Source organism: Alligator mississippiensis, chromosome 4, assembly GCF_030867095.1.
Source record: "Alligator mississippiensis isolate rAllMis1 chromosome 4, rAllMis1, whole genome shotgun sequence".
In the NCBI taxonomy this organism is placed as follows: Eukaryota; Metazoa; Chordata; order Crocodylia; family Alligatoridae; genus Alligator; species Alligator mississippiensis.
Window position 1 is genome coordinate 116,438,615 of NC_081827.1, and position 20,643 is coordinate 116,459,257.

At 44.1% G+C, this 20,643-nt stretch overlaps 1 protein-coding gene across 9 annotated transcripts in view; it reads left to right on the plus strand.

The window, feature by feature from the left end:
* ERC1 (ELKS/RAB6-interacting/CAST family member 1) overlaps nucleotides 1-20,643 on the plus strand; it is a 490,045-nt gene that overhangs the window by 111,802 nt on the left and 357,600 nt on the right. For all 9 annotated transcript variants that reach the window (XM_059726510.1, XM_059726512.1, XM_059726507.1 and 6 more), the window contains exon 3: nucleotides 2,280-2,696. In XM_059726510.1, coding sequence (XP_059582493.1) covers nucleotides 2,280-2,696 — 417 coding nt within the window. The remainder of the gene's footprint in view (nucleotides 1-2,279; nucleotides 2,697-20,643) is intronic.

Here is a 20,643-nt window from a genome sequence, read left to right on the forward strand (position 1 = left end):
GAGTCCTTCCCCACTTTCAGCTTGCCTCTTATTGCAAAATCCTTTTTTTTTTTACGGGCAGAATAATGCCACCTGCTCCCTGACAGCTGGAAAAAGTGTGTGTAGGCACATTCCTACATTTTCCTGACTGCCACAATCTCTTAAAAAAGCTGGTCCCTCACGGAATGCACTGTGCACCTTGCTGGCTTGGTTGTTGTAGTACAGCCCTGTCAGTAAGTACATGGTCTGGCAACTTTCCTGTGGCAGCTACTATCTGTCAGCAGAGATTTTGCCAGCAGAAGGCATGTAATGTATATACACCTTTAGTTAGAAACTAGGATAGCTTGAGCTAGTCGGTGTGAAAACTCTAGTATCAACAGCTGTGTGTTCCTTGTATGTTTGAGGTCATCGAGTTAGTTGCTGTAGTTCTTTTGACCTCTGATTCAGAAGCTGCTTTGGCTAAGTACAGACAGTCAAAAAGCCTGAGGCTGAATTGATTCATTCTTTGCAGGTTACTCTAAGCTGCAAAGATTGAACCAATAAGCCAATGAACAGACATTCACTTTTGATTCAGGAAATGCAGCCACATGCCTGCAGTGGCTGAAGCCAGAAACTGGGGGGCACTAGAGCACAGCTGTCTGGCATGTAGCCAGCATGGGCTGTGTGTTTGCTTCCTGCTGTCTGTGAGGTCTCTGGGATTTGCAATACAGACTCACCACAACAGGACTTTGCAGTGTTGCTCATCACTTCCTCTTCCTGCTTCCAGGTGCCTCTAGGATTTGTAGTCCACAGGTACAGTCAGCACTAAGTAAGCCAGCAGGGCAGGGCAGCTCTGTACATGGGTGAGTCTAACCCCTCTCACTGGCCCCAGGCCCCAGCTGGGGTTTGCTGGGAAGGGGCAGTGAGCCAGCCCTCACTGCTACAGGTAGGGAGCAGAGGGACGGGGCCAGCCCTGCCCTCTGGAGCAGACAGAACAGCCCAGTCCAGGGCCGCAAAGCATGCTGGGATGCTGGGGGGCTGTGATTTAACTTGAACCAGGAAGGGGTCTAGGACAGAAGTTTCATAAACCATTTTGACCTAAATCGGTTAAATCTGATACTACCTTTTGCCAGATTTATCTTAAACCAGTTTCAGCCATTTTGAAACTGGTTTATGTGTACTGAACTTATGTTCTGTTACAGGTTTAAACTAGCTTCTGATCACTTAAACTGGTTTATGTGTAGCTTCTGAGGCTAGAAATAGATGTCAAATGAAGATCAGCTGTGCTGGGATGTGTCCTGACATAGCTGATTGGCTTCATTGGGCAAAGCAGGACATTTTTAGATCAAGCATTGTCCTGCCCATTGGTGCTGCAGGACAATGGGCAGTATGTTCTCCTGAGGCTTGACGGGTCTGGTCCTATGTGCCTCAGGTATTCTCATACAGGATCAGATCCCTCAAGCCCCAGAAGCACCTGAACATCTTTCCCAGCTCACAGAGGGGTGCCCCAAGGAATTTTGGCATGATTTTCCATAAGCAGAGAAAGCCAGGGTTCCCCACTTACAGAGATATGACCCAGAGATCCCAGGAGCGCATCTCTGCCAGCAGAAAACCCTGATGTACCCTGCTTATGGGAATGTTCCCCAAGATTCCTCTGGGCACCTTCTGTAAGCAGGGAAAGCTGGCGAGGCACTCCTGGGACACGAGGCACCTGATCCTGCCTGGAACTTCCTGGAACTCATGGAACAAGGCCCCTCAAGCCCCTGGAGCATCTATCTGAGACAGCTATAGAACTGCCCCCACTCTCCTGCCATAAAGCAAATAAACATCTGCCACTAAATAGAGACACAAATTAATACCACCTTTGTCCTGACCACAAATTTTGGGCATTATTGTCATGACAAAGGAGTGGAGTGTCTGTTTGCTTGGCCTGTGTGCCACCGTAACAATTTTTATGGTAGTGTGAAAGCAATGAAAAGTGATACGTTTTCACCCTTAGAGTAGTAAAGAGTGCATTTATTCTTGCAGTACTCAGATTTTCCCTGGCAGTATTTTTATGTTCCAAATGCCAACTTGCATTACAGGAAGAGGAGTGTGACAAAAAAGTTGTGTTTAAGGGATTTCTAGAGTTAAATAGTCTTTCCCAATCATAAATTGAGGGAATTGAAATTTGCAATTGGATAACTTAGTTCTTCCATGAACAGAATTGTCTGCTGTCAGAAATTAATGTTGTGTGGTTGGCCAAGAAGATTTAAGAACCCCAACCATTTCTACTTTTTCTCTAAGGGAGGGAATTCACTGATTTAGGTTTCTATTTTCAGCATATGCAGATGACTATCCAGGCTCTCCAGGATGAGCTTCGGATCCAGCGGGACCTGAACCAGCTTTTCCAGCAAGACAGCAGCAGTAGAACCAGTGAACCCTTTGTGGCAGAGCTAACAGAGGAGAACTTCCAACGGCTCCATGCAGAGCATGAACGCCAGGCCAAGGAACTTTTCCTGCTGCGCAAAACATTAGAAGAGATGGAGTTGCGCATTGAGACTCAGAAGCAGACCTTAAATGCTCGTGATGAGTCTATCAAAAAGCTGCTGGAGATGTTGCAGAGTAAAGGGCTGTCGGCAAAAGCCACAGAGGAGGATCATGAGCGGACAAGACGGCTGGCTGAGGCAGAGATGCATGTCCATCATTTGGAGAGCCTGCTGGAACAGAAGGAGAAAGAAAACAACATGCTGAGGGAGGTGAGTGACCCAGCCATGCATTTGTCTCAGAATTTTTCATTCTGTGGGCCCTCTCCTTTTCACTGCTCCTTAGGCTTAATCCCTAGTGATTCATATTTTTCTGTCTTGCTTTTCTTTTTTTTCCTATCTTAATGCTCTTTACTTACTTACCCCCTTTCACCAGTGTGTGGAAGGTATTTTTCATTCTGTTTGTAGGCCACCATTAAAATACGACCCCACTGTATTTGTTCCCTCAACCAAAGTCAACAAACTTTTTGATTGTTTCTCTGGTTTTCTTTTCCTTCATTCTGTCTAAGGTCCCCTTTGCCCTTCTTCCTCACACAAAGCCCTGGAAGTTCACCATTTCAGAGAATGTAACATTCACTCCACTGTTTTCTTGTATTTTGAAAGCAAGTAACTACCTGTATTTAGGAAAGAGCTGCAGGAAATCTTGGCAGCAGTAATGGATGATTGCTCTGCAGTTTCTATGGAAACAGTTGCCTTGCTGTGAAGGGTATTTGATCAAACTATTAGCTGCCCTGGATGCACAGCCAAAAAAATATTATTTAAAGGTATATTGCAAACAAAATGAAAAACAAATTTAGATTTGCAGTGTATGTTAAGGATTTATCATCCCCAACCAATTATAGGAAAATGTGGACTAGTGATCCTACAAACAGTACTTACCTATCTTAGAGAAATGCATGAAAATGAGCAGTGGGAGTTCCTCAGTATGCAGCCCGAGTCACTGAATTTCTTGTCAGTGTTAAATGCATTTCTCATGTCACGTAAGTAACACATTTCCAAATTAATTTTATCATTAACTTCTACAATGCTGATGTTTTCCTGTTGACAATATGTATACATGCATTTAGCAAAAGCAAGATTTTCAAAGAAAACAACTAACTTGCATGAATAAGTTACTTGCATACATAATTCGATAGCTGTACATACTTGTAATTAGGTTAATAATTTCCTGATTTGCTTTGCATAAGTATATTCATCGCAAAATTAAAGTTATATTTTTTACTCCAGACTTTTTTGAAAATCAGCATGTTTGTGCACTTGCACATAGAGGATCAAACCTGTTCCTGTGGAAGCCAGGTTATGCACAGAGTTTCCGAGATGAGCATGCTGCACCCATCCCAGGGGTGAATACCTTCTTCTTGTGCACTTCCCATAAACTGTTCATTTGTCTTTGTCTTCCTGTAGCTTTTCTCTAGAGAAGCTAGAATCCATTGCATTTCTGACCCTGTCTTAGGTCATTATTAGTTCTGGAATATCTGGAGTGAACAGAAATCACTTCCATTGAAAGATTTTTTTCCCTCTTTGTAGCAAATAGTGATAAACCCTTTCCCTGCTTTTTGTTTCTATATTTTTATGTCAAAATGGCTTCTGTTTGTTTCTGTTCTGTGAAGAGTATTGGTAGTGGGAAGTCAGCAAGAATGTATGATTTTTTTTTTTTATTTAAAGCCAATGGAACATTTTCTTTTGCAGCAAATCTGTAGATGTTGGGGATATATTAGAAGGTAAGGAGTTCTTATATAGTCAGGCAGATGGCAGTTTTATGGCATATATTATTTAATCCCTAACCTGTCTCAATAAAGGAATACTTGTGAAGAGAGAAATAGAGAGAGAATTGTTTGATTAGTTTTATATGTGATAGAAAAAAGGGCACGTGCAACTTTTCAGTTATTGCTTGCTGCAAACCCAATTCTGAAGCATCAGAAGGATCTAGCAGGACATGGCATAATTTATAGCTTTAAACCATTTTCAGGTTTTTGCCTTCTCTGCTGTGTAGAATCAAGGTGTTTGGAAAAAACAACAACTTCTTTTTGGATAAGTCTCAGAAATAAAAATATTTTTGAAAATAAGGAATACTGTAAATGGGTAACTTATAGTTTTGAAGTGCAGTACAGGCTAGGATTTAGAACGGGTGGGCAACCCCACGGCACGCATGCCAAGAGCGTGGCACGCATGCCTTGGAGCAGTCAGTGAGGAAGGGGCTGGGGCTGTGCTGTCACAACAAGGATCGGGCCTCTCGCAGCTCCTCCACCATCTATCCTGATGCATGCATGCACCTGCCATCAACAGCAAGCCAGGCTGCAGCTCCTCAGACCTTGGTGCAGCTGCTGGTAGCTTCCTCACTGCCTGCTGCAAAGCAACCTGGGTTCTGTGGTAGGTGGTAGGGGCCTGCCCAGAGCATGGGTTGCCTATGGATGTTGTAAACTGCTGCACTGAGGAATACAGAGCCTTGGCCCAGCTCATTTCTGGCAACAGTTGCATGTGTGCCTCTGGGTGCATGGTGGGGAAGGGGCCGGGGCTGCATAACCACAACCAAAGTTAGGTCCCTTGTGACTTCTCCTCTGCCCACCCCAACACGCTAACATCTTCCAAGTTGAGGTTAGGGTGTTTGTGGCACTCTTCTAAATCAGGGGTCAGAAATATTTTTGGGCAGCTTGCTGAGCTCCAGAAAAGCCAAAGAAGTTACTTTGTGTACTTCAGGAGCTATATTTGTGAATTAGCAATCTACCACTGCTAGTAGCTGATGACATGGTTTTATACTTAAAATTCGTATTCTGATTTTTTTTTCCCCATCTGATTTGGGTAACAATGCCAAATACTAGGTTATATATTAAATAGAAGTTGTGTGCCTCTGTTTCTGTGTATACATTGAGAAACATCTGTCTAATTGAATTAGATGTTCTCTGTTCTTCTCCCTTAAAAGTGTTATATTGTATAGGACTGGAATTTGTGATAACATTCTAAGTATGTATAGCCTAAATTTTCAAAAGCAACTAGTGCTTTTACATGACATCTGTTTTTGGATGTCCAACAGTGAGATGCTTCAAAGAGAGCCCATTTTCACAAAATGTTGGTCCCTTGTCCTCTCTGAAAATAAGGTGCTTCTGTGGTATGTCAAATGAGGTCACCACAAGTGGAGGCTTTCAGCATCACTAGTCACTTACGAAGCAGTAGCTTATTATGTATTTAAATACTACCATTTCAGTATTAGTATAATTTAAAACACTTTATGTGGGAGCTAAATGAAAATTATGTTCTTAAATGGCTTCTGTATATTTCTGCTTATGAGACATGGGTATGCCATATGTTGAACTATGGAAATAATTTCAAAAACTGTCTTAGTTGGAAGGTGCACAAAAGGTTTAATCTGAGGATTATGTCATCACCATACTCCATAAAATGAAGAACATCCTCAATACTTCAATTCCAGTGCTACTTCTGAGAGCAAGTGAAACTCATTTCTGTGTCCTTCAGCTCAATCATCTTCTCTTATAACTGCTATAATTGGTTTATCTCTGAATGGCCTTTGTACACTGCCACTCTTGGAATGTGTGATGGTACACTTTGGAAAAACAGGAAAGAGAGTCCAGATGATCAGTTTCCAGTGAAATATACTGAAGTCTCTGGTTGCTTTAGTCTTTGTTTTTGTAAGCTTTTCCTTTTCATCTGGAGATGATTGTCATTATGCTAGAATATTCAAATAGAAGCAACTTTACATGGCAAAAACTGCACTAGTGTAAATAGTAGCTTTATGTGTCCAATGGTGTTGTTTTGCATCATTGGAACTATCCCAGTCACTGACTGCTTTGGGGGAAAATTCCCTAATGTAAAGGAAGCCCACATAAGACTATATAATAATAATGTGTGTTTTTCTCTATGTAGCTTCCAATTGCTTAGATCAAGGGTGGGCAAAATGCAGCACGTTGGCCACATTTGGCTGATGGAGGGACTTTGCCTGGCCCAGGGCAGGTCCCTCAGTCCTGCCTAGGCCCAGGTGCCATCCAGCCCATGGCATGTCCCACCACCCGCTGGGCATGCAGCAGGGCTGGAGTAGTTCCACAGCTGAACTGCCTTTCTAGGCAGCCCAGGAGGCAATAGTGGTGGCTCTTTCTGGCTGCCACCACCAGCCCCAGCCCCATGGTATTGGCAGGGACCCACACATGCAGCCCTGCCCCTGGCCCACCTTGCGCCCATTCCAGACTCACCCTGGCCAGAACAGACTAGTTCTGGACCAGCCAGAACTCATGCATACAGCCCTGACACCAGCTTGCTCCACTTCTGCCTGCTCCAGGCTCACCTGCTTATGCTGAGCAGCAGTGGCAGCCGGGCAGAAGCTGCTGCTTGCCACGGGCAAAAATAGGCCCCTCACTGCTGCTGGGTCCCTCTTGCTGCAGCCCCTTGGAGCCCATGCCTGGGCTGCCCTGAGGCTCCTCTGCACTGCCACTGCTGCCCCACTAGGCAGCCCGGAGGTGACGATGATGGCAGCAGAGTGGAGCCCCAGGGCAGCCCAGGCACAGGCTCTAGGTTGGCTTCAGCAAGAAATGCCTGGCAGTGGTGAGGTGGAGGGGCTGCCTTTCCCCTGTACTGAGCAGCAGCTTCTGCTTGGCCACTGCCCCTGCTCAGTGTTGGTGGGCAGTCAGGAGCAGGCATGGGGCAGTCCAGGGTCAGGACTGTGTGTGCAGGTTCCAGCTTGTCTGCTTCGGCTGGGGTGAGTCTGGGGTGGGCCGGGTTTAGGGCTGGGGCTGTGCACTGTTGGCAGTTGCGGGGAAGAGATGCAAGGCACGTGGGCTCTGGGCTTTTGAGGGTGGTTAAGGGTGCAGCTGCTCCCCAGAACTGCCGATGTGGCCTGTGGTCCCAAATAATTGCCCATCCTTGGCTGAGATACAAGTTCAGATACACTACCAACAAGTATAACTAACATTTGATGAAGGTAGTCAAAATCCATATCTTGAGTCTGCTGTTTTGGTGTGACACAGACATTGTACAGGAATAGTTCTCCGTTTTTATATGAACTTTTAATGATTGAAAGATTTATAAAAGGGCATCAGCACATGAGCCGTGGAGATTTCAGATATTTATTTTATTAAATTAATACAAATTCTTTCTACCCTTACTCTTTGGGGTTGGGCTCCAAATTGTAAATGATTTCCCAAAAGCAGGGTTTGAGATTTGAAATTTGTGACCTACATGCACAGTTTATTAATGATGTTTTCTTTCTTATGTAACTTGCTCTATTAATAGAACTTAGAAAACTTTACAAATGAGATGAGTAACATTATTCTGTTTTATAGATGAAGAAACTGAGGTACAGAGAAGTGAAATGACTTGCTTATAGGTCCACAGCAGAGGCAGAGGTAGGCCTCAAGTCTCCTCAGTTCTAAATCTATACCCTGCTTATTCAGCTTTGTCTCTGGGGAGGAAGCAGTAGGTTTAAAGGACAGAATTGCATTTTGGGTGTTCAGACTGGGAAGGGCTGTGACCAGTCTTGCCACAGGGTATATGTCTGCAGACAAATGTCACCATAAAAATGCTTGTGGCATCACGAAACCTGAGTAAACAGATATCTGTATTCCTTCTTTCACCGCAAATGCCCAAAATTGGGTCCACAACAATTTCTAGTAATAGTTTCTGCTGCCTTTTTGTGGCACATGTCTGTTTACTTATGGCACAAGTCCATGGGTAGCCTAGGGCTGCCTGAGCTCTCCAGTTGCCCACAGTGGGTGCTCTTGGGGCTTCAGGGGCCCAATCCCGCATGACAGTCACACCAGATGCCTTGCCCCAACCTGGGGCCTGATTCTGCAGGTACAGAAAGGGAAGCGCATTGGTTTACCCCACTCTCCATTTGTAGACGCACACCCTGGGGATTCCTCTGCAGGTGTGGAGCAGGTAAGACCAGTTCACCACTCCACATCGGCAGGGTAATTTCCAGGGTGCATGTCTGCTGCTGGGGAGGGATCCTGTCCTGCAGAGGGACTCCTGAAGCACATGTTTACAAAAGGGGAGAAACCATGGGGGATTCCTGGGAGTATGCATTTTGTGCTGCCATTCCCTGGGATGGGCCATGGTCAGCAAGCGCCACACTTGCAGACATGTGCCCCAGCAATCCTCCTGTAGGGGATTCCCACACCATGCGTATCATGCTGCCACACCCTGACCTAGGTCACACATCTGCAGGTGTGTGGGGTGTGTTCCCCAGTTTGAGGTGTGCACCTGGGGCCACTGGGGATATGACTTATGAGGAAAGACTGGGGGAACTGGGTTTATTTAGTCTAGAGAAGAGGAGACTGAGAGGGGACTTAATAGCAGTCCTCAGCTACCTCAAGGGGGCGTCTAAAGAGGATGGAGCTAGGCTGTTCTCAGTGGTGGCCGATGACAGAACAAGCTGCAACCAGGGAAGTTTAGGTTAGATATTGAGAAGAATGTTCTCACTAGGAGGGCAGTTAAACACTGAGCACTTGTGCACCCTTGGTAGTATTGATGTGTGGGACAGTGATGGTGGCTCGGCCTATATAGTACAGTGGCTACTCACTTTTGCACCTCTTCTACCAACTCAACAGAACAGTCATCCCCTCCCATTAGCTATACTACTGATTGTTTGAACTTGATATTGGACAAACAGGGACAGTCTTTTATTAGACTAAAGAATTTCAGGCCTCTAGAAACTATACTTTGTGCAACAGAAAAACCAAATGAGACTGTCTCTAGTGGGTTATGGAATAGAGAAAATCCCACACAATTTACTGATTCGTTTTGATGCACTGGCTGGGGGAGTAGTTAGCTGATTGCACGATTTCACAATGATTACACACTTAATTCATACAACACAATTTTATTTTAAAACTCTTTGCTACGTATATAATACTGCTTAGCTTTAAGAAATACCACAAACATTAAGAACACAATAATTACTTATATCAGAAACAATGCTCCGAATGCACTTCCTTCCCAAACAATGCTATAAGAATTAGTATTACAAAAACAACTACAATTACAACTAAAAGTTAAATTTGAATCAATACTGTTATTTTTCATAATATACTTACAATCCGAGAATTCCGAGAAGCCAAATACCAAAATATGGTTTCATTCCTCAGTAGTACAATTTAATGGGTTGGCCTCAGTAGTACGAATGGGCTCGCCTCAGCAATACGATTCAGTGAGCTGGCCTCAATACTGATAGGAATAAGTCCCCTTCTTTCAGTCCCTTTCGGGCGCTCTGCAGCTTCAGCGTGAACTAAGAGATTCGTGTTCACGGAGAGGTTGGTTCAGGTAATCAATCTGATCCGGCCTACACTTGCGATTCTTCCTTCGTTGTTCTGCAAGTGAAGTCACCTCCAAATTGGGACAGTAAGTTACAGTTTTTATTGAGTGAGCTGCCGTCTTGGGCCACTCCTACTCAAGCCTGTCATTACTCCCAAATTTGGGCTCGGATCTTACTCAACAGATTCTTTTGCTTAGTAATTAGTTTCCTTTGAGCATTTTAAATTACTTTTGGGAAACTTCCATATCACTGCAAGTGCCCTTTTCTTACCAATCTGTCAAAAAGGCTCTAGGGTTTGATCTCTCAGAACTCAGGATATTTGCTCTTTTTGTAAAAGACTTCTAAAGATAGCAAAGTCAGGACCTTTTGCACGTAGTCCAAAAACAATGACTTAGATAAGGAGATAAGTCTTATCTTCTTCCTGAAACTGGCTAATGGGCAACCATTACAAACATTCAAACTATTTCATTCAATATGACAGAGACCAAGATCCTGGGAAAACATACATGCCCTACAAAGAGCTCCAGAAATAACCCTGAATGAAACAGCAGCTATTTGGAAGTGTGTTATTTTGAAGCACTTACAGTTATGTCCCTATGCTCTACAGAGCAGGACAGAGGTTTGATTGGTCCTTTGGCATCTCATAATGTTCAGCTCTTCCCCTTTCTACTCCATGGGGGAAGTCAGAGAGGGGAGACAGTGTTGCAGAGAGTCAGTGAATACTCTCCTGTGGGCTCATCTATCCATGGAGCCTGAGATGTCAGGAATCCCTGCAATGCCTCTGGTCTCCTGTTTCCAGCAGGAGGGCCTTGGCCATCCTCAGCAGTTTATAGAACCTGAGAGCTATTCTTTCCACCCCCCTAGCTGGAGAACCCGCTATTGCATGTTATCATGACTAACTTGAAGATCTCTGGCAGGAAGCTGCATGTCTGTTTGTAGCACAAAGCAATCCAAATTGGAAGTGCTTCAAACATGCATCTATCCAAGGCCCAAGGTATTACCAGTGCTTGAGTGGCACAGGATTGATTAGGTGAGATATGCTCATATGATCCCAAAATGAGCTACATTCTAACTGTGATTTGTCAGCTGTCTTGGAATGGAAACTGGAATTCAGTGAAAATACAGAAATGTTATTTCTTTTATTTTTTCATACTTAAATAAAACTACATTAATAAAATTAGTTATTTAAAAAATTATAAAATCTGAAAATGTTTTTATGATTGTTCACCCTGGAGTATCGATATTTGCTTTAAAAGATTTTTTTAATATGAGCCACAAATGCTCTGACCATCTGGAAGGCAATGCAAGTAATATTCTTTTCCCTTTGAAAAAATCAGATGAACAGGAACATTCACAGATTCAGATTCTAAGGGCAGAAAAGGCCACTATGTTTCATGACAATGTGGCAGATACAGGTTGAAGAATTTCTTTAGGCAAATAGATTACTATTTGATCCATTTTCAGATGCTATTAGGTTCCTTTGTTCTGGAGGTTTTGGATTGTCGAGAAGCAGAAAAGGGGTCCCTTCAATAGTTCCTACTAGGAGCTACTAGGGTTTAGCCGTGGCCGTCCAGGAAGGGTACGAAATGCAAGGGATTTTTTTGTGATATCTTTTACTGGACTAACTTTATGGTTGGGAGAGCTGTTGGACAAGCTTTTGGTCACCACTAAATTATTACTTGCTACAAATGTTTGCCTGTCTTTCTGTGACAAGCAAGTGGTCTTACAGAGCAATGGATAGGTATGCTAACTGTTGTATTATATGCTAGTGAAAGGGAAACTACCTTTTCTGAATGTCAGAGAGACAGTTAAATAATTGTCTTAGTTGGAATTGGATGGCACGAAGCAGGATGACGTGGGCAATTACAGGTTGGCTAACATGACATCATTCCTGGGCAAAAGTAGTGGAAAATTCGATACAGGATTTAATCAACAAAGAATTTAGTGATAGAGATATAACTGATACTCTTCATCATCTTTTCAAGAGAAAGGAGTCTTGTAGTGAGGCCAACGTGATTCATGTGTTGGTAAAATAACAAGCTTGATTAGGAATTGTGCATCTGTGATACGCTTAGCCTTTTGTAAGGCATTTGACTTAATGCTGTGCAACAGTCTGGTTAAGAAATTGATATGATACAATATCAGTAAAGATCATGACAACCACTTCTTAGCTAGTTTAACTTCCAAAAATTGTCAGTGTGAAATCCTCACTGAATGTGGCAGTTTTCTAGGTGGGTTATGCCAGGATCATTTTAAAGTTTAATATTTGATAGTTTTTCAATGCTTTGGAAAAAGATGCACAAATCACTGCTGATAAAATGTGTAGAATAAAGTAGTCTACACTACGCTTTACAGTGCTGTAGCTAAACTGTTGCCAGCCAATTTAAAGCTAGTTTGGGTGTGTGTTTGCATTACACTGTAACTCACATGTATGCAAGACTGCAGTGTGGGCATAATGCTGAGAGAAGATCTCTCCTTTGCTATTTGCCAGTTCCGGTGGTAGCCTGAGCTGTAGTTGACAGAGAATTGGAACATCTAGTGGACAAAATATGTATAGCAGCCAAGTATTATGTTGCAAGCCCCAGGCTAACCTTACCCTTTTTACAAGAGGTGTGATAGTTTTGTGCTGAAATGCAGTGTCATTACAAGGAAGAGAGAAGAACTTCAAGTAACTTAACCAGTGGTTCTCAAACTTATTTGGGACAAGACACCTTTCCGGGAATAAAACTGTCACCTAAAACCTGATTTGAAACAAATACTGAGCTTGTGAGTGTTCATGCTGCTGCCTAAAAGCTAACCATTTTGAGGTTGCAGCTCCTAGCTTGAGAGATTCTATTTTAACTATTTCATAGATGATTGATCTTCTTCCATCTTAAGTGTGGTAGGATATGGCTTTTCTTTCTCTCCAAGGAAGTTTTCCTTCTGTTAAGTAGAAGTTGTATGTATAAGTACATACATCTCTTTAGGTACAGCTCAACTTTTGAGTTATTAATGCAGTAACTTCAGAATTAATCCATTATGAATTCTCCAGTGACCAGAAAGGTGTCTGTTGCTTTGTCTGAAGAGGTTTTAGTGGATTTTGATCAGCTGTAAAGGGATGACTCATTTTCATGCATTTGGTAGAATCTCTTATCCTGCTTTGTTTTAACCTAAAAAGGGGGAGATTCAGAAATCTTAACTGGAGTAAAAAATGGTTTTTTTTCCTCAATGAACATTGTTCTCTGATACCACTGGATTTCGTACCATAACCATTCAACCAGATTAGTTCTCATATGGGAACGCTATAGGCAACTCAGCAATAGTTTAGAAGAAAGAAACTCTTCCATGATTAGATGCTGACCCACTATAATACCAGGGATCTGATGAGATGTGAAGCAAAGGTTCTGCTCACTCAAAGTTCTGCTTACTCTCCCCTTGAACTTTTCATAGGAGGGTTTCAGATTCTCTACCTGACTGGTATAGGGAATAGTCAGATTAAAATCAGATAATGGGGGAAGAGGTTTACCGTGGAAGAGCTGATTCATGTTAGTTGTTCATGTACCTATGGTAAGTGAAAGCTAAGTCAGGGCAATTTAATCCTTTTTCATTAAGCGGTTATCTGCCCTGGTCTAAGTTTTCACTTACTGTGTGGTAATTGCAGGCATGCAAACAGTAACTATTAGAGGTATGCAAAACAGGCCGTATTTGATTCAGATTCGGATTTGGCCTGAATCGGAGGCAGTGATTCAATTTGTTGATTTGGATCACTGTCCCAATTCCATTCGTCTGAATCCAAATCTGAAGATTCAATGCTGATTCGGAGAATCAGCAATTCAGCCATAGACATAGCTTTAAATGTTTTTTCTACGTACCTCAAGGTACCAGGCATGGCTCATGAACGCTGTGAATGCTGAGATGGTGGGGCAGAGTTCCACAGGAGCCCGGCCCCCCCTCCCCCCCATGCTTGGCAGTGAACCTGGAAGTGGACTGGATGTAATTCTGGTCCACTTTCGGGTCTACTGCCAAGCGCGCTGGGGACCCCGCCACGCTCCTGTGGGACACTTCATCTGCCCCACCATCTCAGCATTCACAGGCCACCTGGTACCTTGAGGTATGTAGAAAAAACATATAAAGCTGTGTCTATGTCTGAATCATTGAATCTTTCCAAATCTCTCCAAAACGATTCAGAGGGTTCTGATTTGATTCAGAGAGATTGAAGAGTCTTGTGATTCGATTTGGATTCAGAGTTTCGGCCACTGAATTGGGCCAAATCTCCACTAAATTGAATCGGTGACCAAACCGTTGCACAGCCCTAATAGCTATGTATCAGCTGCTCTACAGTAACCAGCACTGACTTGCTTTAATTTAATAATTTGTTCGTATCCACAGTACCTTTCCACTGGCTGCTGGTGGATTGCATAAGAATTATTTTATACAAAAGACCAAACAGAAGTGGTGGAATGTCATGCTTCTCAAAATTTTTCAGCTCTTAATCAAATAGGGCTCTCTTTCTTTAAAGTGGCTTTTTGTAATTTACTTAGCACATGGAAAATGAATTTGAGGTCTGGTTCTTCAGGAAAAAACCAATGATCACTCATGCCTTGAAGTGGTTGGTAAAAAAATGCTTTGTCTAAGCGGAGAGATTTAAAGACTATTACATCCAGAAGGGACACATGATCAGCTAGTCTGTTTTTCTGTAGAACACAAAACACAGGACTTCCCTCAATTAATTTTTGTTTGAGGGAAAAAATATTTAAAAATCTCAAGTCGATTTAAAAATTACCCATTTGGAGAATCTAACACAACTCTTGGTAAATTGTCCCCATGATTAATATGTTTATGATAATGTGAGATTAAATGGTATAAATGCTAAAGCCAAAGAAGATTATGATGTTCATTTACTTAAAGAACCTTCCATTTTTATTTCTTTTGTCTGGAGGTGAGATTTGTATAAAAAATGCAGGAGGATCTCTGAATCTTTCATGTTGTTGGCAAAAGACTGAGAGGCATAAATATCACTTTAAAGCAGATACTTGTATTCCTCTTGTATGTATTATTTTTTACCACTTCTCTGTTAACGTGTTGTGTGTTCATTCACTCCACACCAAAGCCTCTTCTTTGGAAGTTCTTTTACTGAAACCTTGCCAGCACTTAGAATTTGCATCCATGGAGCAAATTCTAGCTCAAGGAAATTTGGTAGAAACAAACCCTGAATCAGACTGCCTTTATTCCAAAACACATCTTGCTGTGATGTGAGAAAACCAGGTGGACTTGCCACATTCAATTATGTGTTGATGCAATGTGGCTTAGAGCTCTGCTGCTTCAGCATGTGGGAAACATTCGATTTTTCTGTTGATGTGCGAACACGATCTGTACTTTAACCCACACTACAGCTGCCTATCCTTTAATAAAAAATATCGTCTAATTTTATTACTTCTTCCTGAGTTTCATATACTGTTAAAGTAAACTCAGCAGCTTGAGAACACTGATGTTTTAAACATTTTAATAAATATTCTGCTTACAGCCTGTACAGTGGCAAAGGAGCAACATCCTGGACAATGTCAATGACAAACTGCTATACAGCATGCAGAAACATTCACACTGGAAAGGACTGGTTTTAACTATATATGTTATTTCTGTCAAGGGAAGTTTAGAAAGATACAAATAGAGATGAGAATGGGCCTGTGGTGTCCAGCCTATAATGTTTTCCCAAGTTTGGTATTCTAAATTGTGGTTCTTTATAGCAAATTGTACTACAAAGGAATTACTTATTTAACTGTGAATTGGCATTTTGTTCCCTGAGCTTCATCCTGCTATTTATAAACTGAACTCTTTGAATTTATGCCTGTTACTGTATAATAGGAGAAGGGTTGATTCTTCTCAAGAACTTCCCACTGCTTTATCTGTAGCCATCCCTAAGAGGTGCTCCTATTTGAGTTAAGGAAAGCTTTAAGCAGCTTTTACTATTACAATACCACAGCAACTCTCCCACCTGCTTTACTGCAAAAGACGGAAGAGAGAAGTTTGTTGCCTGCTTTGCTAGGTATTCCTCTAAGTTAGGGGTGGGCAAAATACAGCCTGCAGGTCAGATCTGGCCCGCCAGGCACTTTCCTCCTGTCTGTGGTGCCCACCAACAAATTGTACCTCATCCAGTCCTTCTGCCGATGAGGGTGGGAGTGAGGTGCCCATGTATACACACACTGCAACATTAGCGGTGCGCGGTGCATGGATAAAGATTTTTGGGGCCAATACCAATACCTGGTTTTTAAGGAGGCATATCGTCTGATACCAGTCTGATTTCCGATACACAGCCTGGCAGCTTGAAGAGCTGTGTCTGGCTGGTAAATCTGTTGTGGTGGGAAGGGAAGGGGAATGGAGGCAAGTGTTGCCCAGCCAGGGCAGGGCATGGGACAGAACCGCGGCTTGTCCGGGGGGCATGGGAAGAGGGGGCAGCTCCTGTTGCTGCATGCACACTGAGAGGCATGGGCGGCATGTACCCCTGGATCTATGTAGACTGAGGAAGCTGGGGCTGTGCAGGGCTTTTCCCAGCAGGGCTGGGGCCGGGCTGCACTCAGGGCAGGTGGCAGTGGCACTGGGAGAGGGCTATGGGGGGGTAGGGACTGCATCCACCCCAAAATTTGCTGTAGCCCCCGCCCCCCAAACCTCCTCTCAGTGCCTCTACCACCCTCCCCAAGCACAACCCAGCCCAACCCCTGCTGGGAAGAGCCCTCGCAGCCCTGTCCTCAGTCACCTTATGCAGATCTGGGAGCACACGCCCCTCTCCCGTGACCTCCCGGGATGCGTGCAGCAGTGGGAACCACCCCACCACTTGCACTCCCTGGATGAGCTGTGGTGCCATCCCCTGCCCTGGCTGGGCAGTGCCTGCCCAACCCCAGCCCCACTCCCTCCCGCACCACCGAGGCCTTGGTCTGCCCCCCGACACCCTTTCTCTTCCCCCTCCCCTTCCACCGCAACAGACTTACCAGCTGCATGCAGCGCTCCAAGCTGCTGAGCTGTGCTCCTCACTGCCTATGTGCTGCGCTGTGGCTGTGCGCATGCACAGGGCATTTATCGGCCACATTATCGGCCACATCAGGCCAATTTCTGATGCAGTCAATTTTCTTTATATTGGTGCTGATCTGATATCAGACTAATGTATCACTGCACCTCTATGCAGCATACCCTGTTTTGCCTCGCTGTCACCCTTGTGGGCGGAAGAGCCCAGCCCAACCAGCATGCAGCTTCTGGGTGGGACTGCTGTAGCTGCCACAGGCTGACCTGCTTGGCTTCCTCAGCATCCTGCCCTTTCTGGACAGGAGGTGGGGGGTGGGGCGGAGCTGCAGCTAGGTGGGAGCACAGAGCATGTGGCTGAAGCTGGCAGCAGCATGGAGCCCACGCTCAGGGTTGCTCATGCCCAATGCAGGCACTGGTGCCTGGCAGCGTTTGGCTCCGGCCAGTGCTGCACATCACGGTAAGGAGCACGGCATATGTTGGGCCACCTCAATCACCGGAACTCTCTGCTGCACACGCACAGCCCCTGCACTCACACAGCACAAAAGGAAAGCCCCATGTGCTGGTGGCAGTTGTCTTCACCGCCCTCTGCTGCGCAGGTCCCAGGACACTGCCAGATGTGAAGGAGAGCCCTGGCCCCTGCTTCCCTGTGGAGTCCCGGGACCTGCGCATGGGGCTTCCCTCCTGTGTTGTGCAAGTGTGAGGGCTGGGTGTGTGCAGTGGGGAGTGCCAGCAATAGAGATGGCCTGGCAGGGCCTGCACTCTTTGCCGTGACATGCAGCACTGACCAGAGCCACACGCCACCTGTTACTAGTGCCTGTGCTAGGCACCAACACCCCGAGTGCCCCTGCCTGCTGCTTTGCCATGGGAGGAGTGTGCTGGGGGCTCCCCCCACTCCCTAACCCTCCCTCACACTGCACAAACATCACATACTGATACCCTGCCCCCACAACTCCCCATATATACACAGCCCAAACATACCCTATTGCCCCCTCAAACATACAGTCACCCCCCAACACACATTTTCTCACACAATATACAATACTAAGAATTAATTTTTGAGTTTTTATGCAATCACCTCCATATACAGTATGCAAACACAAATTATGGCAAAAATATTTTTTGTAATAAAGTTAAAATACACTAAAAATCAAACACCTACTATATGATTTGGGGTTTTTTTCTGGTTTGAAAATGGCAGCCACCCTTCCCAAAAGGAGTATTTCTGAGGGACGGGGAGGGACTTCCAGTGGCAAAGGTCAGGAGTTAGGAGTGGGACTTCAGTCCCAAGGTGGCAACCAGGGGGTAGGGAGAATTGTCAAGGGGTGGGGCTACCCTTGTGGCCCTTGAAAGCTCACAAAAAGGGTCATAAAATGCTTAGATGCAGGAGTAGAGGTGGATGTCATTTTCTTGTACTTTAGCAAGGCCTTTGATATGGTATTGCATCCTATTCTCATAAATAAATTAAGAGGCTGTGACATAGATGTTTACACGGTCCAGTGGGTGGCAAATTGGCTTAGCGGTCACACCCAGAGAGTGGTAGTATACGGGTTGGTATTGACCTGGAAGGATGTGGGTAGTGGGGTCCCGCAGGGTTTGGTCCTTGGACCTGTACTCTTCAATATCTTCATCAGTGACTTTGATGTGGATGTGAAGTGTACTCTGTCCAAGTTTGTGGATGATACTAAATTGTGGGGTGAAGTGCATACTCCAGAGGGTAGGGAACGATTGCAGGCAGACCTGGACAGGTTAGAAAAGTGGGCAAGTGCATCTAGGGCGCAAAAATATCCAGCGCATCTACCGGCTGGGAAGTGACCCTCAGCAGCGCAGAAGTGGAAAGGGATCTCAGAGTCACAGTGGACTCCAAGATAAACATGAGTCGTCAGTGTGACAAACTCATTAGCAAAGCTAACCGCACTTTATCAAGCATCAGCAGATACATGACAGATAGATCCAAGGAGGTGCTACTTACCCTCTATGTGGCATTGGTCAGGCTGCAGTTGGAGTACTGTGTCCAGTTTTGGGTGCCATACTTCAGAAAGGATATTGATAGATTTGAGAGGGTCCAGAGCAGGGCCGCTCATGGTTAGGGGCTTACAGGACAAGCCCTATGAGGAGAGACTGAGGGACCTGGACTTCTTCGGCCTCAGCAAGAGAAGACTGAGAGGTGATCTTATGACCGCCTACAAATTCATTATGGGGACACAGCAAGGGATCAGAGATGCTCTGTTCACCAGGGCACCTCTTGGGGTAACGGGGGAACAATGGTCACAGACTGACAGAGGGCAGATTTAGGTCAGATATCAGGAAATACTTCTTCACAGTAAAGGTGGCCAGAATTTGGAATGGGCTTCCAAGGGAGGTGGTCCTTTCCCCTACCTTGGGCGGGCTTTAAGAAAAGGCTGGCTAGGCATCTGGCTGGGGTCATCTGACCCCTGCACTCTTTTGTGCCCAGACAGGGGGTCGGGCTCTGTGATCTGTTGAGGTCCCTTCCGACCCCAGCATCTATGACTATGAAAAAGGATTCTTCATTGAATTCCATGAACAAGCAGTCAGGACTCATAGTAAAGGTGATATCTTTTATTAAACCAACTAGATTTTTGCAAAAAAAAACCCTTTAATTGCAAGCTTTCGGGCATAAACACCCTTCATCAGGCATCAGAGAAAAGATTAAATTGCAATTAAATAATTTTTTTTTGCAAAAACCTAGTTGGTCTAATAAAAAGTATCACCTCTACTATGAGTCCTATTTGCTTTTTCCTCTAGACCAATATGGCTACAACCTGGATACCCAATTCCATGAACAAAGAATTCCTAGTTTAAATGTAGTCTCTAGAAACTCAAACATCTTTTGTTTAGGCTTAAGGTATTATTTAAACAAATGGTGTATGTTTCCATTTCCCTGTTGTTGGCTGTTTCATTCACAACATTTTCTTGTAAAAAAGTCTTGTCTGTTTTCCTTCTAAAAATCCACAAAATAGAGTCAGTCAAAAATCTTTCCAAATCAACAAACCCTTTTCAGTTACTATGTAATTCCAGGAATTCAATCATTCCATCAGGTGTTATAAACGTACGCTTGCTGGATTAGTAAGGCAACCTCACTAGAACTTCATATCTCTGTCATATTGAAAATGGTTGGGTTTTGTTCCCTTTTTTTCCTCCTAATACAGAACAAACTTCATTATCTGAAGCTTGGCTGGAATGATATAGTTGGACATGGTCCTGCTTTGAACAGGGGGTTGGATGAAATGACTTTGAGGTCCCTTCCAACCCTATTGTTCTATGATTCTATGTCAGTAGAAGATTGGGTAGATTTAGAAATTGGAAGTTTAGACAACTGAAAAAATATTTCTTTGTTACAAATGTTAGGTACATGACCTGATTTCAGATAAGTTAGATCAGTGATTCTCAACCAGGATGTGATAGCACCTTTGGGTGCCTTGAGATCCTTTCAAGGCTGCCATGAGGTGCCATGCAATACTAGTACTGCTAGGTGTGCAAACATGATTCATAAGGTAAAATCAGAGATTTCAAATGGGAATCCATAGTGTTAAAAACAGCCATGACCTGTTGCGGTTTTTCTGAGATCCTTGTAACAGAAGAATTATTCTATTAGTTGAATGAAATTTAAGCACTGACATTTTCCAAAGGGTGCCTTGAGCCTGAGGAGGTTGAGAACCACTGATTTAGGTTATACTTTCCATTGTCTTGTCTCTCTCACACACACATTAAACATTTAACTAACTTACTTTCCTCAGTGGGACTGCAAGTAAATTAAGACTTGCAAATGCCTTCTGTTAGGGAAACTTGCAACATTGCCTGTAGTTTTTGAGCATCAGGTTGTATTCTGGGGTTCATATTCTTACTTTCTTACTCTGCTCTCCCTGAACTAATTGGTAAAATGATTGCATG